Raw genomic sequence first — 19742 nt, 5'->3', positions numbered from 1 at the left:
TCTAGGGAAAGTTTCATGCCTCTTGCAGTGATGATAAATGAAGCTGACCAAAGACTTAGAAACTATTGCTTTTAGTAAGGGAAGAAAGTTCCTGTGAATGTTTAAAGTCGTAACCGAAAACCTTCTAAACTATACCTAAACACGTACACACATACTACAGTGATATTTTACACAGATTTGTATTTTCATTTCCCCAAGCCTGTGGATTAAAATAAAGCCAAGCACTAAATTGTGTCTACATGTCAGACTTCTTTAACACGTGCGTATGCAGGTGTGAGTTCTTAACCAGCCAGGGGTTGAGTCTGCCTGTCCTAAAACTACACCTCTCAAAATCACTCCCCTGCCTAACCTCTGAAAGGTGAGTGACAGACTCCAAGCTACCACCGTGATCACCAGACACAGATCGCTAGGGAGAAATGTTGGACAAGAGAGATGCCAAACGCTGCAATATGAACCGCTTACCTGGAACGATGACTGACACATTTTGTCTCTTAAGTTTCAGATTTATGATTGTTTTCTTCTAGCTTTTTGTTTTCTTCTATATTTCCAAGATCTTTGTCTACATGTTTTGATGCTGTCCTATAATGAAGAAAGCAAGGTCACTTTTGCATGTCTGCAGCATTCTGTTCCACCCTCACGTTAACGACACTGTCCCCTCCCCTCTCAGTAATACATAAAATCCTCGCGGTTCTGTTCCGAGTGGAGCAATAGGTTTGCATATGTCTGTAAGAGACCAACAGCACCACTTTCCCCTCCGGTGTCAGTTCTGTGGGAAGTATTGCAGTAGGGCTGTGTACGTGTGTTTTACTTCTCGAGGAACTCAGAATTATCCTGAGCTAGCAGATATTTAGTAAGGTTAAACCAGTTGTGCGGATCCATGTTTCTCGACAAATTAATTGTGTAGCTTGTTTCAATAAACAAGAGTTTGCTTTAAGGCGTACTAAAATGTTACAAGTGTGGCTAAGATATCTCGATCCTTTGTGTACTTGTAGTAATTGACTTCCAGAGCCCGTGCCAAACGGAAGCTCTTTAACTGTGAAGAAATTAATGAAAATTCTGGCAACATCGAAAAAAAACCCAAACCCCATTCTGGCTTCCAGATCTGAGCTAGCTATGACTGACAAGCTTTGGGTAAAAAAGAGATTGTGCAAATGTTTGAGGTGGGAAAAAAAGAGGTATTCCCCATTTAAAATAGCAGGTCTTCCTTAATGCAAGTAGTGGAGATAAATTAATGAGTTAAGTGCTTAGTTTAGCTTAGCACAATAAAACCACTAAGCCATTCATTTAATGTGTGAGAAGCCTCGCTGTCTGCCAAGGTGAAAGATTCCTGCAGTGCTGCGATAACATTTTGAAGGCCACAATTTTTAAAATGTAAATGGGCAAATGTGTTTGAGTGGGACAAAGTAAATCCTTTGTGTCAAAGCAGATTATCGTATAGGCGTTTTCCCTCTGGATAATTTGTTTCCCCTACAGAAAAGTAACGTCTGTTGTGACAGATTCATGCATATGCTCACCCTTGCTTCAGGGTAAAGACCGGCAGCGACACTGACTTGCAGAATACAATGAAGACACAGGTTGGCAAGATAGTGTGACATGTCACGCTGACACCATGCAGGTATGTACCTCCCAAAACCGCGGATCCGAATTTTTGCTGGCAGAGTGTTTCTGTGCACATCCTCCATCTGAGCAAAGGCCGCCAGCAGTGGGTGAGCACCACGTGTGCCCTGAGCTGAAGGACCCTTCAGCAGTACTGGGCAGAGAGTACAGCTCGGTTCTTGTCTCAGAAGAGCTTCTGACGGGGTGCAAACCTCACCCTCACCACCTCCGAGAGCTTTTGAACTGCTGCTCTCTGGGCTGGGGAGCAGCCTTTGAGGTGGACTGCCAGGGGATAACGGGATTCTGGGCTCAATATCCCACCAGTTATACTGAACGAGACCATTCCAAAACCTTCCTGGTTTTAGAGCAGGCTATTTCCTGAGTGTCTGTAAGTTTTAATGCTTCAAATCTGCATTTACCTTTTCCTGTTGGTTTTAGAGTGCCTCTGTTATGTTTATGTGGCTGACAGCAAGCTGTCTGTGCTGAGAACCCACTTCCTGCAAAGATCCAAACCTCTGCTTATCACGGGTGACTCTGATTTTCCAAATGCTGAGATTATTTCACAAAGTAACTTGTTCTACAGGGGCAACTTTCTGTTGTGCAGTAACTTTCTACTTACTTCTGGTATTCAAAACCTGAAATAAGTGATGTGCACAGAAGGAAAGGATGCAAGACGCAATGAAGAAGATTCAATGCTTTGGTAGAGACTGACCTTCCGTGATCTTAATAACCTTTCACAAATCTCTTTAACCCTAGCAAAAAAGAAACAGACCCCCAAACAAACAAATACCTTAAAAACTAAAAAACTTTGCTTATTTTTTTTAAATTGAAAAAATGTTTGTTGTAGTTAGAGCACAGGATTTGGCTTGTCATGTGGCTAGTGAGTCTTTTCCATAAATAAGTCTTAAAAAAATTGGAGACAGCAGGAAAAGAGATGAAAGCTGAAAGAATCTGGACCTGAGCTGAAATGAGTGGGAGACGAGCAAGCGGCATCATGCATGTCTGCCCTCGTGTAACTGCTTATATCTGCTCTTGGAGACAAGAGCATGGACTGGATAGACTATTGGCATGGCTCAGTGTGATCCTTTTTTTTTTTCTTGGCCTCTTCTCAAGTGTTTCAGAGGGAACTGTAACCAGCATTACCGGTCCTTGATTAGGGTAAAATTGCTCAATGACTAAACTCGGGAGATTCTGCAATGCGATCAAGTTTTGATTTTTCAAGTGTTCTATTTTAGTTCTGCGTTCATTGAAACTGTTGCCCTCACGAAATGTCACCTCTATTTTCCTAAAGCCAAAATGGGTGAACATGGGAGATTTAAAAGGCAGCGTTCTGCCTCTCAAAGAGGCCGGCAACCCAGAACTCCTTTGGAGGACGGCGTATACCGCTTGCTCAAAATGAGAGCAGCAGCAGCTTTTCATGTCCGACAAGCAGATGGATTTAGATTCTCTGTGCCCGAGACTGAAATACAGCAGTTTAATTCTGGTGATTCAGTGATCTTGCTGACTTTTTTTGTCGTTGTTGTTCCCCAGATATCAGTATCTAGGCAGATTCCCCACCTCAGCACAAGCAATACTGCTGCCTTTTTTACTGGTATCTAAATAGTGTTATGAAGAGACAGAAGAGTAGTTTTGCACTGAGTTGCAGCAGTGTGATCCATTGGCAGTGCTCTGCCAACCGCAGAGGCACAGGCGATCCTGGCACGGCACCAATCCTCCAGGCTCGATGGACGTGGCCTGGGTTTGTAACAGAGAAACGGCTCAAAACACAGTTTCCATCACTTCCTGAGGTGACTTGAGGCACAGGACAAATGGTCCTTTGCCAGTTTAACATTCAACAACAGTTGTTCCTTACTTTTTTTGTGCATTAACTCCTGTCAGCTTGCTCTGTTTGCAACTCAAGAGTGACTCCCTGATGATACTTGAGCAGCTGGGCAACACGGTCCAGAGGCATGGAAATATCCCCCCAGGACTTGCCAAAACGGGCAAGATAGCCCACGCCATCTCACACACTTTAACATTATGTACAGCTCCACAAACAAAGCCCACACCTCAGCGTGCCCTGGCCATAGCGTTCTGAAGAGTGAGACGTTGGTTGTATGAACATGAGTTTGCTTGTGTCTCTCAACTGTTTTTTTAAAATTCATTTGTAAAACATGGATCATTCCGAGCTCTTGCTAAAATTATGACTCATATTTTAAATTTATCTATGCCTGCTCTTCAGGAAAATAATTATCCTCAGGGAATCCTAATCAAAATCTCTCTGTAAGTAGTATTAAAGTGAGGTTTTTCGTTTTCTTTGGAGTGTGTATGCTGAAGGGCCCTTATTTCCATGGATTTTTTAGATACCATTAATAGTATTGGTTTTAATATAAAGACCACTTTCCATCTCAATTGTTTTGCCTGCTGTAGAGTAAATATAAACTACATAGAGATGACTCGAAAATTGTTGTTGGGTTTTAATTCCTCATTTCTTTCAAGGAAGGAAATCTGCGGTGCTCTTTGTCCTTGTTACCCAAGCTTGTGATAATGACAGGTAAGAGAACACATATCAGTGTAGTTCTGGGTGCTGAAGCAAGAGCCACGAATCTCATTAAAGCTTGTATTATTTTTGGAAGGCATGTTAGACATTCAACTGCACTGTTGCAAAAGATTTTCTAGGAGCTAACGGTCTTATACACTCAAATGTATAAGAAACCTGGATTATCTGCAACCCCTTTCTGTTCACCCCAATCTGGCCTTCCACTTCCTCCAATTACTTTCAAATGTCGATCATTTGAAAACAGGAAAAAAAGGCAGAAATACTGAAAAATATTCCCGTTATCAAGAAATGAGTGACTGTTTTTTAATTTATGCCACTTTCATAGAAGTTTTCTGACATGAATCGACACTTTCAGAGATGTCTTTTCTCTGGAAGGGAATTGCACAAAAAACAAAACAAATGCTGAGTCTTGTTCAAAACATACAGCAAGTTTCCTTCGTGTTTGGCCTGCCACATTTGGGTTCACATGCTAGCTTCCTCTAGGGTATCAGAAAAGCAGAACTGTTATGCTTCAAGTTTCCAGTTTCAGAGACACCAGTAACATTCTTGATTACTCTGACTGGAGAAGCATTTCTAGAGTGGATTGTGCTCTGAGTACGAACAATCTAAAGACTGCTGCTGTGCTTCAGTTTGCCCAGCTGATTTTTTTTCCCTTGCTGTATTTTAAACCACTTTAACCTTGATCTAGCCTCACATGTCTTGAGATTTGTGCACCTCCAAACCCAAGGAGCAAAAACGGGACAAAAGGCCAATCCACACGCCAAACTTCCACGTGCAGAGGACAGGGATACAGGGCGCTGGGTGCATTGTTTTCTTTCTAAACCTTCAATTTGTGCTGTACTCCCAGCTGTTTCTGGCAAGGCAAAAATTTCACATATGAAGGATTTGTTGAAGATGGGTGCCCTAGAATCACTTGACTGAGGCCTGACACAAAGATTTTAGAAAGATTCTGAAGTTCTATTCTGTTTGGTGCAAATTAGTTTAAAATATCCTTCCCGGAAAAAGGAGAAATGTGTAGAAAACAAGTCTTTGGCCTTCTGCTCAGATGAAGGAGAAACATAGCATGCTGGGCCAGGTTGCCTCAACTCTATTCAAGAGGGGGCTGGTTGCAGGATGTGGAATACAGATGAGTTCCTGATTTATGGGATAATATTCATAGTGAAAAGAATATGTGGCAATAATCAGCTTTTGCACCAAGTGGAGCTGAGGCAGTGAATGACTATATAAGTGATTTATTGTGAATATATTCCAAGGCTACAAGTATAATTCCTACTTAGCGTGGATGACAAGACAATAGGAGATTATACAAACCACAACACCAATAATGAAAAAAAAAGTAATGTTTTTCTTGCCTCGGCAGACTTGGAAAGTTCTGTGCTGCTGCCTTCTCAGACTTTCCTTTGGCGTCACTTTGGGGATAGAGATTAGGTGAGTTACTGTTCAAGGGTGGGTTCAAAAAATAACTACTAACACTGTATGGAGGGGTTGTGATTAGATACACGTCGTGTCTAAAGGTGTAAGGTGCTTTTCGCAAGGTCTGCTTTCATTTCTAGGCTGTAATTTGTGCTGAAAACTTTGCCAGAATAGGTACTGACACTCTGCTTGCTCTTGCAAGTATGGCATGCAGAAAGCAGGGAGGATAACAACAGATCAACTGACATATATGCTGAGAACAGGACATTGTCAGTGATGACGCATCAATTAAGGGTTTCAGAGGCCAGCAACCATGTATCAAATATGAAGACTACTATTTAACTATAAATATATTTTATTTTGTATTTTTGTATTTTTATTTCGTTCCCAGTGAACCTCCCCAATCAATTCTAGCTCTAATTTTTACTCTAAGAGTGTAGAAGAGAAGCTGAGCATAAGGAAAAGAAGTATTGTCCATTTAGAATACTCTGCATCCTATTTTTGAAGCTGAAAAACTTATCTGGAGTCATAAACTCATCTCAGCAAAAGACATGCTAAATTCCAAGATTCTTGTTAGCTCTCCTCACACTACATAATGGTACATCACCTTCTCTGCCCTCCTTATACTCAAACTACCTCTTCCAAAAAAAACCAAACCAGTGAATCAGTTACATGATTCCACACTCTCATATTCAAAAGGAAAGACAAAAGAAAAATCATTCTAGACATTATTACACTGGTAGCAAAGTGTGGGAAGAGGAGCTCAACTCTATTAGTACTTTTTAATTTCTATCAAAAGAAGCATAAGCTTTGCAAAAAAAATTTTTTTTTTTCCCCTGTACAATATCTGAACATGGTTCTGTGCTTAGATAATTTATAGCAATTCTTTATTTGAAAAACTTCCAAAACCTGCTCAGTTATGGCTGGAGTAAAATCTTTATGTATTATCCAAAAAAGAGTATTTGCAAGCAGATGGAGAATTCCTTGTTGTACTTTCACATCAATGAAAATACATTTATTCATAGTAAAATCCCACTGATATATTTTAGATCTCATTTGATCTAATTTTAATGAAAGGTCATAGAAAGAACAACTGAACTTTAAGATTACCTGTACTGATTTTTGCATGTTATGCATAGCTACCTTATCTTCCCTGTTAAGAAGCAGCTGTAAGGAACCCTTCAGAGAGCAAGCCTGCCCTCAGTTCACCCTGGAGACAAACGTATGGGATAAGGCCAAATGGCATACAGTCATGGCCATCTTTAAAAGGATGGAGAAACACGGTTACTTTTTGAGATCATCCAGTTTATTTTCTAAAGTGAGCCTGTGTGATAATTAAGAAACTTGAAAGCAACTCACTGGCGAATCCTGTTCTATACCTAGGATGGCTAAAGCTTATGGATTTGGATGATAGCTTCTAGTTTTTCAGTAATACAAGGTCTATCTTTACCAATTTTACTTCAGAGACCTCAAAGTATATATGAACAAATGAATTAAGCATCTCTCTTCTCCCTGAGATGGTTTAGACTTATTCTGCAGTTTATTTTATTTTTAAAGCAAATGAGCTACCCAGCTTCTAAATGAAGACTGTTTCTAGTATCAGTAACATCCCACAGAGGTAACATCCCATGACTAAGTAGCAGGTACTATATTTAAATGCAAGATTCAGCACAGAGTTGGCTGACAGGAAACAGAACCTCATTACAGGTGATGACCTATGAAAAGTCTTGGAGTCCCACGTCCAGGAGATGTGTCCTGTTAAGCATTAGCACAAGCTGATAAGAGTTATCAGGTTTCCTTTCTCTAGTAAATGCACCTACTGTAACAACTTTACCCCCACTCAGACTACTGGAATGATGCAGGAAGGAAAACACGTAAATATACATTTCTGATTATGATTATTTTTTAACAATTTAATATCAAGTTTTCCATAAATTCTTACTTTGATTTCTTCACATAGAGCCAGTAGACAACACCTGCAACCAGAGCAGCCAGCAGAAGACCGACTACAATCCCCACTATTAGCTTTGCCTGGTCATTAACCTTTTCGCTGTTGTCATCTGAAGCAAAGAAGAAAAGTTAATGAGGTGACCTATGATAAAGTAAAGCATTACACCATTTCTAAAGAATTTCCATCAGAAACAAGAAAAGAGGTCAGAAAGTAAAAATTAAAAACCAGTAGGCTTAAGTGTTCTTAAGACACGGTTAAAGCTTCAAGAAAGTCACATTCTTAGTCAATCATGGCACTAGCTACTTCAAATCGAGTTCCAACTGTGCAAATTGTTCAGTGTCACTACATAGGTCTTGAACTGAGACAATCGACAGAAAGGGTTATGGAGACAGAATACATACCATTTCTTTCCTCTGGCTCATCGTATTCTGGAATACTTACTGAAATGAAAAATGTTAAAATTAAATTAAGACAAAACGTGTTATACCCGAACATCACCTTTAATTGCCTATTTACAGCAATGACAAAAACACGGAAACTTAATGCATCTTTGCCAAACAAGGTAATTTATCTTTAAGCAGAAGACTTTCCTTTGTAACTATAGTATATCCAATTGAAGAATCTTATTCAAACCCTGTAAGTCCAACCTCAGAAATATTTCTGACTGAGTATTTCTGTCCCTTCCACCCTTCCACAAACTGCAGCTTCTCACCACCTTTCATCATTGAAACGTGACATTTGATTAAATCCTAGTATGGATGATTTCTGTTCTGCATCAAGTCACACCAGTAATAAGAAAATGGAATTTGGAGACTAAAAGATGATGTTAATTTAGTAATAAATAAAGACTTTCATCTTCGTGAACAATGTATTATTTTGCAACTACTATGTTGTAATATTATTTTGTAATATTATTTACAAAAGCATACATGAGGGAGCTAGCCAAGAAAGTCATGGAGACTAAGTGACTTCATCCAGAAAGCTATCAATAAATTTTATGTGCTACTGATCCAGACCGGATTTACAATTGCTTGACTAAAGATAAAAAAGGTTAAATATCTTAGTATCAACATTACTATGCAGACCTGCTCTTCATATGCCTGTGAAGTGTGGGTACTTTATGTGAAACTACAACTTTAAGGAAACATTCTTTAGAAGACACTCACTAGCAGAGACATTCAGGGAGGTCACAGTTCTTTCTAGCTGATTTTCTGCAATACAAGTTAAGGTCACATTTTCCTCAGGAGCAATTACAATTTTACTGGAAAATCTTCCATTAACATACTTGGTCTCCTCTGTCTGAAAAGGTAAAAAAAACGACGATTAATATCCTCGAAAAATGCAAAGAATACAATCATTACACCTGTCTTACACATTGAAAATGTTCAGAGGGAAATAACTTTCAACTAATATTTCAGTTTTCCAAACAATAACAATAGAAATAATGCATTATGTCATTAAATGGCAATGTGAATATTTGCAAGAAAACACTTTGGCCAAGGTAGCCAGTTACAGCTACGTTTTGTGCAGCGTGCACTGTAAGACCACTGATAAAGAGGCATTTTTGAGAAAGTTAACTGCATTCTGTATTTGCTTTTGTTTCTTTCAACTGTTTAAAAAATATTCCAAGTGACAAAGTTCCTAAAGAAAACCCGAAACCAAACTTCTAAGTTCTCATTTCTTTCCATCTTGCTGTTTGTCATTTACATCTTTGTAAGGAAAATAATCACTGTAAATTTTCCACTTTCTGGCATTCCAAGTTGTTTCTGCACTAAGAATTATTTTGCCAAGCTACATGCATTTAGTAGTACCTGCAGTATCTGTATGGTAATAGAGAGTGAAGTCGCTCCTTAAATTTGCCGTACATCATTCTTAGATGAATACAATGCTCAGAGAAAATTAATTTCAATCATTTATATAGCTTCAAGACAATTCCTGCCCTATAACTTCAAGCAAATGGACAAATTCTGACAACTGTACATCATTTCTGTCGGATTAAAGCAAAACCTAATGGAGTAATGAAATCTACAGGAGCTCTGTGCACTGTACTTTCAGTCTCTGACTGCTTGTATAAATGTCTCATTCATTTTTCCTGCTAAGGCAAAATGTGGCAATGCTTTGCATGTGATTTGGTAATCAGTATGAAAATACTTCAGTTTGCTTATTTTCCAGGTATTCTTCCTGCTGCATATGGGTCCTCCTTATTTCTCTCCCAGGATGACTGCATTATTGTTCAGTTTCCAGTGAGAAACAACATGCATAACCATGCAAAAAACAACTATCAAAATTAGGATAAAAAATGCAAAGCCCATAAGGAACTATATTGATGGTATTTTCTGACTTGTACTTGCCACATTTCATCACATTTCACCCAGTTAATGCCTTTATCAAGTACCCATTTGCTTTGTAATGCGAGTTCTATAGTTCCATTATTATTTGTAAATTCTTTATGCAATGGCAAAACCACCACATTACCCAGATAAAATGACTAAGTGCTCTCACTTAAAAACACATATTTCATTTTTCACCTTTTCTTTTTCCTTCCAGCTTCGGCTTGTAGCCAATGGATCTTCTGTGCCTTCACCTGCTCTATTCAAAAGACTTTTATCATCAGAAATCATCCATGTAAGTAGCTACAGCTACCACTTAACCTTCTCTTAGATAAATGAAAGAGACAGTTTCTTCAATCTCTCTGGCTGGAAAACGTTCTTTGATTTTAAATCGCATCTCCTATGCACTGTCTTTTGGTGAAAAAGTAATAAGAAAGATACTTGCTTTATTTATGATGCTTCCACTACCAGTAACTGTCCATTGCACTGCTGGTTTGGGGAAACCTTCCACATGGCAGACAATTGTTTTAGACATTTTATTTGTGTTGGTTTTCTTCGTCATTTTGATTTGAGGTTTTCCTACAAGAACAATATTACAGTTAACCATTTTGTTTGAAAAGGACAATTAATAATCATAGCTATCTGCTCCCTTACCTTCCACAATAAGTTTAAGTGTCTTTCTTTTCTGTAACCCTTCAACCTCCTGTAGAGTCGTCGCGCAGATGTAGTTCCCAGCATCTTGATACTGAAGACTTGAAAATGAGGGACTCGTTTGCATTCTGGTGTTGTCCTGATAAAGTAAGAAGTTAATCTCCGAATTCTAACTCAGAATACATTAACCTCTAAATTACAAATGTGACTACTATCAACAGAATTTTTTGCATGCTTTGGTAGATTGGAGCCTCACTCTTAGAGTGTTCCCACATTAATAACTACATTTGAATAGCTGACAGCAACATTAACAGCATGAAAAATGGAAACTACTGGAGGTTTATAAAAGCCACCTCCCTTCTTCCTGAACAACTTTGCTTTCAGATCAAAGGCATAGAGGTGATCAATTGTTAGTTCTGAGCTTTTCTAGTGGGCTAGGCAAAACCACGAATGGTACAAGGTGTTTGAGACACTCTCCTCTAGGAACCAGGCTTATGAGATCAGCGTATGCTACCAAACAACCCTCAGGTATCATTATCTTTAGTTTCCAGCAGTATAGGTTTAATGTAAACCCACCACCTACGACAGCTACCTTTTTCACCAGCCACTGAACACCAGTTGCTAACATCCGATCTGTCAACCTGCCTGGCCCTTTTATTATGTTTTTTGGAACCAAGACCAAGCTTGCCTTTGAGAAAATGATTAATGAATCCAAATTCCTCCAAATGGGCTTCTCTTCTTAAAGGGATCTCATTCTCAAAAGGCCTTGTATAGACTACTTCAAAAAAGCTATCTTACAGTAGGCATTACTTCTCTCCATTTGAAAATTAGGCTGATAATTACAGTAACGGATTTTCAGTCATCACCTTAAGTCAGTAGCTCTCATTTTAGTGATATGTGGAAGATTCCTTTTAACAATATTCTTTAAAAAGTCCAATGCACGACTGACTTCCTTCTTTCCAAAATAACTGAAGTAGCGGCAGTAATACGAAGAGGTGAACACTCAGATGAAGTGTGAAGTAGATGAATTACTGACCTTTATCCAAAACACAGTCGCATTTCTACTAGAAGAAATCGTGCACGACACAGGCAGGGCCTCTCCAATCTGCTTTGTAACTTCTCCACTAGGAGTAAGCTGCAAATCCAAATCTGGGAGAGAAAGAACATTTGTCAAAAGTTAATCTTGGAAAGCCTGGCCCATTTCAAAGGCTTACCAAGGAAAGAAAATATAATTAATTGCACTCATTCAAGATTTCATTTCTTCAGTAAAATCTAAGTCAATTTTACAAGGAAGGGAGAAGAGGAAATTATTCTAAAACAGGCATTGCAAAACATTCATGTTTTTGCTGTAATTATAGGTGAAAAGGAAAAGCAAAACCTCACTAATCACTAGACAAACGGATACATTTTTTTCACCTTGTACTGCTGAAAGAATGATAGAGGAGGTACAAGAAGCTAAAGGAGTACTTCACACAGCAGTATGTGCTTCTTGAAAGGGGAAGCACAGACTGCTGTAAGGGTAGCTTGCTATGGGGCAGGTAGAAGTGTATCTTCAGGAGAGGACTTGTGCAGGTGGGAACACATGAACCTGAACAGTAAGTGTGCAGAAGAGGATAAGAGGACAAGGGGTAACTTTTTTGAATCTCAAAAAACAAGTTGACTTTTATCCTCAGCATCTAGAGAGGATGAGGATGGTCAATACAGGGTGCATGAGGCATGATACTGACTGAAGGGGTGAAGAGTCTGAATTATAGGGTTGGGAGGCCCTTTGATTTATTTGTTTCCATTTGTAATTTAAAAAAGCCATTTTTGTAGAACTCAAGAGTCTAAGCTATGCCTGACCTGCTTTGACTCCAGGGAAATTGCAGTCAATGATATCTGTGTTTGACACAAGGCAAGGTGAGAACAAGTAATGGAAAGATCAAGAAACACTGCTCTAGATTTCTCTTAGTGTATGATTTGGTGAGCTAGTGCCTTCTTTTTTTTTTAAAGACAAAACCCAAAAAACCAAAACCAACAAAAAATACCACCAAAAAACCTACAGTGAAAGAAAAGCAGAGTTTGCCAAGGTAAACCTCTATTTTGCTTCCCCTCTCACAGTCCTTGCTTGTAAGCCAAGTTGTCTGGTTGAATGACTGTCACAGATGCGTTCACACACACACACACTCACTCTCAAATAGCAAGCACACATGATTTCATCACGAATATAGTACTTGCTGGAAAAAGACTGCAAAACATCCTTTTGGCTTTTAGGCAGAGTTTAAAAAAAGCTAGAGGCAAAAATCACAGCTGGTAGAGGAAAGGGAAAACAGTAAGTTTTCTTTAACAAAACAGCGAACTTTGCTACTGGCTTCGTTCAGTAGTTGCCCTGGGAACACCATTATAACTAAAGGCAGAACTTCAAGGAAAAACTAGGGTCCATCCTGTACTACTAGTCTGCATTATTATCTGTGTTACAAGTCTAATGCCTAGTCCGAGAGGTCACAAGAACTCTACTTTCATCTGTGCACGAGTAAAGCAAAGATCTTACCGAAGAGATAAAATGCTATTTTATTTCTGTATTCCTAAGGGGATTTCTTCCCTCTGCCTACCCAAATCAGTAAATGCAACCAAACTGACAAGATTCTCCAGATCTTACCATCGCTTACACATACACACAAAAAGAAATAATAATAATAATAAAGAAATAATTAAAAAAAAAAGATGAGACTCAGACAGTGAGCATTTGTATATTCAGAGAGTGTATGGGATGTTTCTTTTTGCTCTTACTTTTGAGCACATACTACCAAGGAAGTGGAGTGGATGAAGAAATAGCTAAGATTATTTTTTTTCTTCCTTAAGGTGACTTTCCTTCAACATCTACTTAAACCTTTTGTTCTTTGAAGCAAGATAGCACCTCAAACCTAAGAGATTACCGAAAACCATACAGGAGGGATTCCTCTCACATACGCCACAGGAAGCAGAAACTCATTAAATTTTTGGCCTTCATCTCAGGCAAGAGTGACACTGAGCCCAGAGCAATCCTTCAACCCAGTCCTTCTCCAGGGTAGCATGCCTGTGCCTCCCCCCTGCCTTCCTGGGGTATAACTGAGACTACAATCCCTCTCACGCAGTGGTCTCGGTTGCTATAGAAGTTCAGGAAAATTTACAGTGTGTGAGATGAACTGCGTAGCTCAGAGCAGTATTTGTAGGGTGATTTATGAGGCAAGTGCAGAATTAAGCTACTGTTTAACATAGAATCCCCTCTAGGAATTCTACATAGAGAAATTTGATTTGGATTAATATTCTGCCAGTTTATCTGTCGGGTCCACAAAGAAATGTGATGCAGATACTTTTACCTCTCCATTTATACATTCCATTAGTAAATAATCTCTTCTTGGTACAGAAGTCTGAGGAGAAAATATTTCTTGCATACAGAAGACGGTCAAAACTAATTTTCCTCACCATTGAAAGAAAAACTTTGTTGCAAGAATTTTCCATACACTTCCCGTTTGGCTTTGAAATGTTCTTCATGAACAAACTTCTCATCAGGCACCGATTTCAATATATGCTAGCTCTTAATGTGGTCTCACTTGAAGTCTTGCATTGATTTCAGTGCTGTCTTTGCATACCAACTAGCACGGGCAAGAGGCAAAGAGTGCCTTCTGCACATATTACCACATGGTATGTGAGAGGTATGGAATTAATGTGAGGATGACTGGAGAAAACGTTTCCATTTCGAAACTCCATTGCACATACAGGACAGGCTCCCAGCGTTTAAAGGAGGCCTCCAATGGAATACTGTGCTACAACTGGGAAAACTATGCACACCACTTGCCTATAGTCTGAACTCCCTAAATATACTAGCAGACAACCAGAAACTTCTAGTACACTGAAAATAGATTTTTTTTTTTTTCCAAACAACATTCAAAAGGTGATTTCCCCTGTATTTTCAATATGTCTGTGGCACAAGAGAAGACTGGAAAAAATACCTACAGAGAAATACAAATGCTAAATTTCTAAAACCTTTAATTTACTGGAAGGTTTTCAAACCTATTTCCTGAGAAAACATGTATTGACCAGAAGGTAAAGCATCACTGAGAGGCAGTCCCACAGCCCTACTCCATACTGGCCTGCACGTGCAGAAACAACTACAGCAAGACATAAAGAAAAGGGACTGTGGGTTGAAACAGCCACCTGTTTCTTCACAGCTGAGGGAAGGAGCACCTGTCCTCTACTGCCAGGTGCTTTCCTTGCCTGGCACAGGAGTGCTCCTATAGCAGTTCAGGTGGTTGTAAACAGGTTCTGCCACAGCCCCTTCCCTTTCCCTTCCTGGCCTCTGCCAGTTTTGCTCATCTGATCCTGTGAAAACTCATTCAAGGCACAGAGACAGCAGAAAATTAACAACCTAGTGTAAAAAAAAACAAACGCACAACATAAATCCCTTTCTGACCTGCCAACCACAAGCACGCAGTTCTGCCGGACTTTAAACTGGAGCCTTGCTGCACAGATCCTGCACCTGCTCCGAGGGGCAAGAGCCCAGCTTGTCCAGTTTGTCCCTTACGTTCTGTAGGTAAGAAAAAAGACTCTTTTCTCTCCCTCTCAAAACTTGCTATGTAAAGGTAATGTTTCCCTCAACATTATGGATTACTCAGATACTTTAATGTCAATTTTCAGCTTTCTACAAATCTCATCATTTACATTCATCTTGGAAAAAAAGAGCTTGGTATTGAGCCAGAATATTTTGCTACAAAAATATTTAAGGGCTATAATATGCTAATATATTTTCATACCAGCAAAATGCTTTCCCTACCTAGGCACTGAAAGGAACCAGTGTAATTATAATGCTCAATAAGTTTGTTTAGGAAAAAGCACTATGGTTGAAATGTAATAAATTACTATAAATAGATTCATAGATTTAAACTAAAATTATTATACTGCCTGCTCTTCATTGGGTTTTTTTTTTCCAAGTGAAAAAAAACCCAAACCTAAAGTGCCAAGATTGGATGTGAGGAAATGAAAAGCCCTGACTCAGAATGAAGGCTTTTTCAGTGTAATAGCATAAACAGGAATATTCACTCATATATGAAAAGGTAAACAATGAAGAAAAGAGAGAGAAAAAGTAGGATTTGACAGATGTTAATAAGCAGTATTTGAAGGACAAAAACACATCGTGGAGGCATAAAAAACTCTGAAGATCTAACACCAAAAATATGTAAGTACGTTAGAAGGAGAAAGAACTAAAAATTAGTGAGTTACGTTGGAAAATTAATATAAAGTAAGCGATTGAAAGATGAAGGAAGATATAATAAAGCATCTACAAGTTTTATGACTTTTTCAGAGGAGTTTTCTCCACAAGAAAACATGCTGCAGAAATGCTTTGAACCAACATAACACAAGACACTGAAGCAGCTTAAAGATAGGGCACGGTCTGGGCATTCAGGAATTATAGAACTACTCCAGGCCACTGAGCCTCACTTAACCAAAGGCTTTATTGCAGATAGAGGTGTTTAAGAAAAATGAAACAAAACAAAACGAACCCTAAGTGAAGCGAGGTAGCAGAGTACTAGATTGCACCTATGAGTTCTGAGTAGCTGCACTAGCTGCCAACACTGGAAAGACTTCTGTCAAGAAAATACATGCCTCTCGAGTAGTAAACCTCTTTCGACATGCAGACAAAAGAGCAGAGGAAGGAAAACTGGCTTGTTATAAATAACTTGGAGCTGAGGAAGTCATTCTTTGGAGTAACTATTTATGAAAGCACAAGTAGACATGCAATTCACTTGGAGTAAAAGAAAAGGGTCAGTTATACCACAGCAAACAACCAGCAAGCTACATTTGATATCGGGCAGCTTGTGGCAGTAGTACAGAGCTCTCTTCACATCTTACATACCCTGACTCTTGGCAAAGAGAAGGAGTGGGCAGGAAAACAGCAGATGACTGTATTAAATGCAAAATACTCATTAAATGGAATAGTGTTAATTATTCATCTACAGATATATTCTGCATGCATTGTACCACTTCCAAGAAATAAAAAAAAAAATCAAACCAAGTACAGAAACATGAATTTTCTTTTTATGTAAAGTATCCCTACTCTGGAAGCCTTTAAACTTCATTATCCATCAGTCTCTGGGAACCCATAAAGTATTAAAGGTATTTATGCTACTGGGAAGACTACAGCCCATCAATGTTACTAGGGGAAACCCAGTACATTGGACTTATTGCACAGCTTGTGACAGTATAGCAAAGTTTGAAAGAGTTCTTGCTCTTGTTTTCTCATATAAAGAGATTGAAAGCTACTATTGAAAAGCAACCATTGCTTCAATGGTTCAAGTAGTTCAATGGATTCTTTTAGAGCAGTGCTGATAAAGTGAGAGCAAATATTCTAGTATCCAGCTAAAGAAACTTTACTGAATTCTGTAGCTCTCATGATTCTGGGAAAAGTGAAAAAAGCAATTTGTCCTATCTGAACATAATGAATTCCTAAGTCTCTTCTCTAGACTCCTTCCATGTTAACCTCCTTGAGATAAGATAAAAGAATATTTGACTAATGAAAATTTGTCTATGAAGAACGACCTTTACTGAGACCACTGTGGACCAACTTGTGTGTTTGAGTATATTCTAAGCCATAGCTGGAGCAGAATAATTGCTATATATATGTTCACATGAGTGAAACAAAGTATTAGAAATTTCACTGTACGTGACAGTGCAAGAATATCATATACTATACAAAGCATACATAAAGTGAATCCGTATCCAAGCCAACAAATTGAGAAAGTTAATGTTTTCAAGCGCGGCCAGCAGGTTGAGGGAGGTGATTCTGCCCCTCTACTCTGCTCTCGTGAGACCCCACCTGGAATACTGCGTTCAGCTCTGGAGTCCCCAACACAAGAAGGACATGGAGCTGTTGGAGTGAGTCCAGAGGAGGGCCACAAAGATGATCCGAGGGCTGGAGCACCTCTGCTATGAAGACAGGCTGAGAGAGTTGGGGCTGTTCAGCCTGAAGAAGAGAAGGCTCTGGGGTGATCTTATAGCAGCCTTCCAGTAATTAAAGGGGGCCTACAGGAAAGCTGGAGAGGGACTTTTTACAAGGGCGAGTAGTGATAGGACAGGGTGCAATGGCTTTAAACTGAAAGAGGGGAGATTTAGATTGGATATAAGAAAGACATTTTTCACTGTGAGGGTGGTGAGGCACTGGAACAGGTTGCCCAGAGAAGTTGTGGATGCCTCATCCCTGGAAGTGTTCAAGGCCAGGCTGGATGAGGCTTTGGGCAACCTGGTGTAGTGGAGGGTTTCCCTGCCCATGGCAGGGGGGTTGGAACTAGATGATCTTTGAGGTCCCTTCCAACCCTAACCATTCTATGATTCTACGATTCTATGATTCAAACAGAAATACATTAGAAAAAGGAAAAAATAAATAAATCTGACACTACTTTAAACCGACCACATCATTCAGTCCTCCTGTAAATTAACTGCTCTAATTTACCTCAGTAAAGCAGAGAGACCATTCCGGAAGGTGTAAGACAGGTTTGTATCCTAACTAGAAGTGCAAAATGCAACGACTTACAGTGTACAGTGATCGTGGTTGAGTCCATCATGCTTTTGTCAGTCAGAGAGCACTTGTATTCTCCTGTTGCATTTCGTCTCACATCTGTCATTATGTAAGTATCTGAGCTTCTTACACCTTCTGCTTCTCCCTGTGGATGGAAAACAAAATATTTATTGTATATTGGCCTGCTAAAAAAATTTAGTTTTGTTGTGTTTTTTTTTTTAATCATAATAAGGATCCTAAAGCACTTCAAAATATGTACAGACACAGCATCATTGAAGCTTAGTTGCCCATTAACAATGTTAAGGCTTATTTCCTGCATGACAGCATAGTTTTCTAAAACACCTACAATTAAAAGCTTACTCTTTAACTGAGTAACTAACTTATTTTAAGAGGACATTAAAATACAAAATCTGAAAGTTTAGCAGAAAGAAAATGGGAAGAAAACAAAAGACTGAAACAGTCTACAGATAAGAGTGTTAGAGAAATGACAACAGCAAAACAAACAGTGTTTCTAAATCTGTACCTGAAATGATATATTCAGTTTAGGAAAAATCATGAAATGAAGTGTGCTGCGTGACACGTTTTTAAACAGCATAAGCAAATCCTGCTCTATCCGTATCATAGTATGGAGCCTGTAAGGGTACATGCTGACTTACCTGCAGTTACCTACAGAAACTGGTGTTTTGATTTAACCAGAAGGCAATGCTGAAAGTTGTCCAGTTCCCCAGTTGCCACCCGACTACAGCTGACTGACTTAGATCAGCTTTGAAACAAGTATAGAATGAAACCCTAATTTGTATCTCTGAATCCAGAAAGAGATTTATCAGGTTTGTCAAGATACTTGTAGGTTTTGCAAAGAAACCACCACTTCCAGCTCACCTTCAGAGAAAGGACTAGTATCAGGTAGCAGGGAAACCGAAGATAAGACCAACTGGGGTGTTTAGCTCGCTCACTGTGATCATGGAGCAAGGAGAGATACCAGCACTTTTTCCCTGGCATACAGTGAGTTCTGAGGATGACTCAACTGAATCTAAATGGCTGTTCTGCGATAAGAGGACTTCAGCTCCGAGTTTCCCTTGCTGCTCTTCAGCAATTCAAACATGTCAGGAGTCTAAAGTAGATGAGGATTATGTTCAAAGGGCAACATGCGGTTTTTGAAACACCTGAAAGCATGCCACTGCTTTTGGCCTTTCTCAGGATCAGCTCTGCTCACTACTGCAGTAGGAACAAAAACAAGGGATATAAAATAGGAGAGAGAGAAGCAGGACATGGGAAGCAGGACTAGGAATCTTAGAATATAAAGCCACATCTGTCCGTGGATTTCACCAATACTAAGATTATTAATGGAACTAAAGCCTTTATTTTTCTCAATTTGCATCTTAGGCATTTGACAGATTTGTCCTACACTTTCTCCAGTGCTGTTGCACTGGTTCTTTTTTGTGTTGTTATGCCACCAAACAATTAATTAATTAAATAAAAGACACTGCACAAAGATTCGTTTGTGGAAGTCCTAAGAAAGCTGAATTAATTTCCTGTACTTTCACTGCTGGATCTTTGGCGGTTACAACAACAGATAAGGTGATTTTATTCGAGGTGCTAAACCCCTTTTGTCAAAACTGCTTCTTATCAAAATATCTGATACAATTTTTACTAGGTCCAAACCCCAAAAATCTTCGGAGTGGGGGAAAGGAGAGGTTCTTTTAAAATATTTTGCCAACTCGGGCGAGGCAT

General features: G+C 39.2%; 1 protein-coding gene across 1 annotated transcript in view; it reads right to left on the bottom strand.

Moving 5' to 3' along the window:
• Nucleotides 1–491: 491 nt before the first annotated feature.
• Nucleotides 492–19742, bottom strand: part of ALCAM (activated leukocyte cell adhesion molecule) — a 40744-nt gene continuing 21493 nt past the window's right edge. The window contains exons 8-16 of the mRNA XM_086622871.1: nucleotides 18027–18156; nucleotides 11517–11629; nucleotides 10484–10619; nucleotides 10271–10408; nucleotides 8666–8794; nucleotides 7901–7939; nucleotides 7491–7608; nucleotides 5488–5544; nucleotides 492–579 (exon numbers count right to left, since the gene is read on the bottom strand). Coding sequence (XP_086478997.1) covers nucleotides 492–579; nucleotides 5488–5544; nucleotides 7491–7608; nucleotides 7901–7939; nucleotides 8666–8794; nucleotides 10271–10408; nucleotides 10484–10619; nucleotides 11517–11629; nucleotides 18027–18156 — 948 coding nt within the window. The remainder of the gene's footprint in view (nucleotides 580–5487; nucleotides 5545–7490; nucleotides 7609–7900; nucleotides 7940–8665; nucleotides 8795–10270; nucleotides 10409–10483; nucleotides 10620–11516; nucleotides 11630–18026; nucleotides 18157–19742) is intronic.

Source organism: Tauraco erythrolophus, chromosome 1 (assembly GCF_009769465.1).
Source record: "Tauraco erythrolophus isolate bTauEry1 chromosome 1, bTauEry1.pri, whole genome shotgun sequence".
In the NCBI taxonomy this organism is placed as follows: domain Eukaryota; kingdom Metazoa; phylum Chordata; class Aves; order Musophagiformes; family Musophagidae; genus Tauraco; species Tauraco erythrolophus.
The sequence above is the reverse complement of the archived record's forward strand: the minus strand, read 5'-3'. Positions and strand labels throughout refer to the sequence as shown.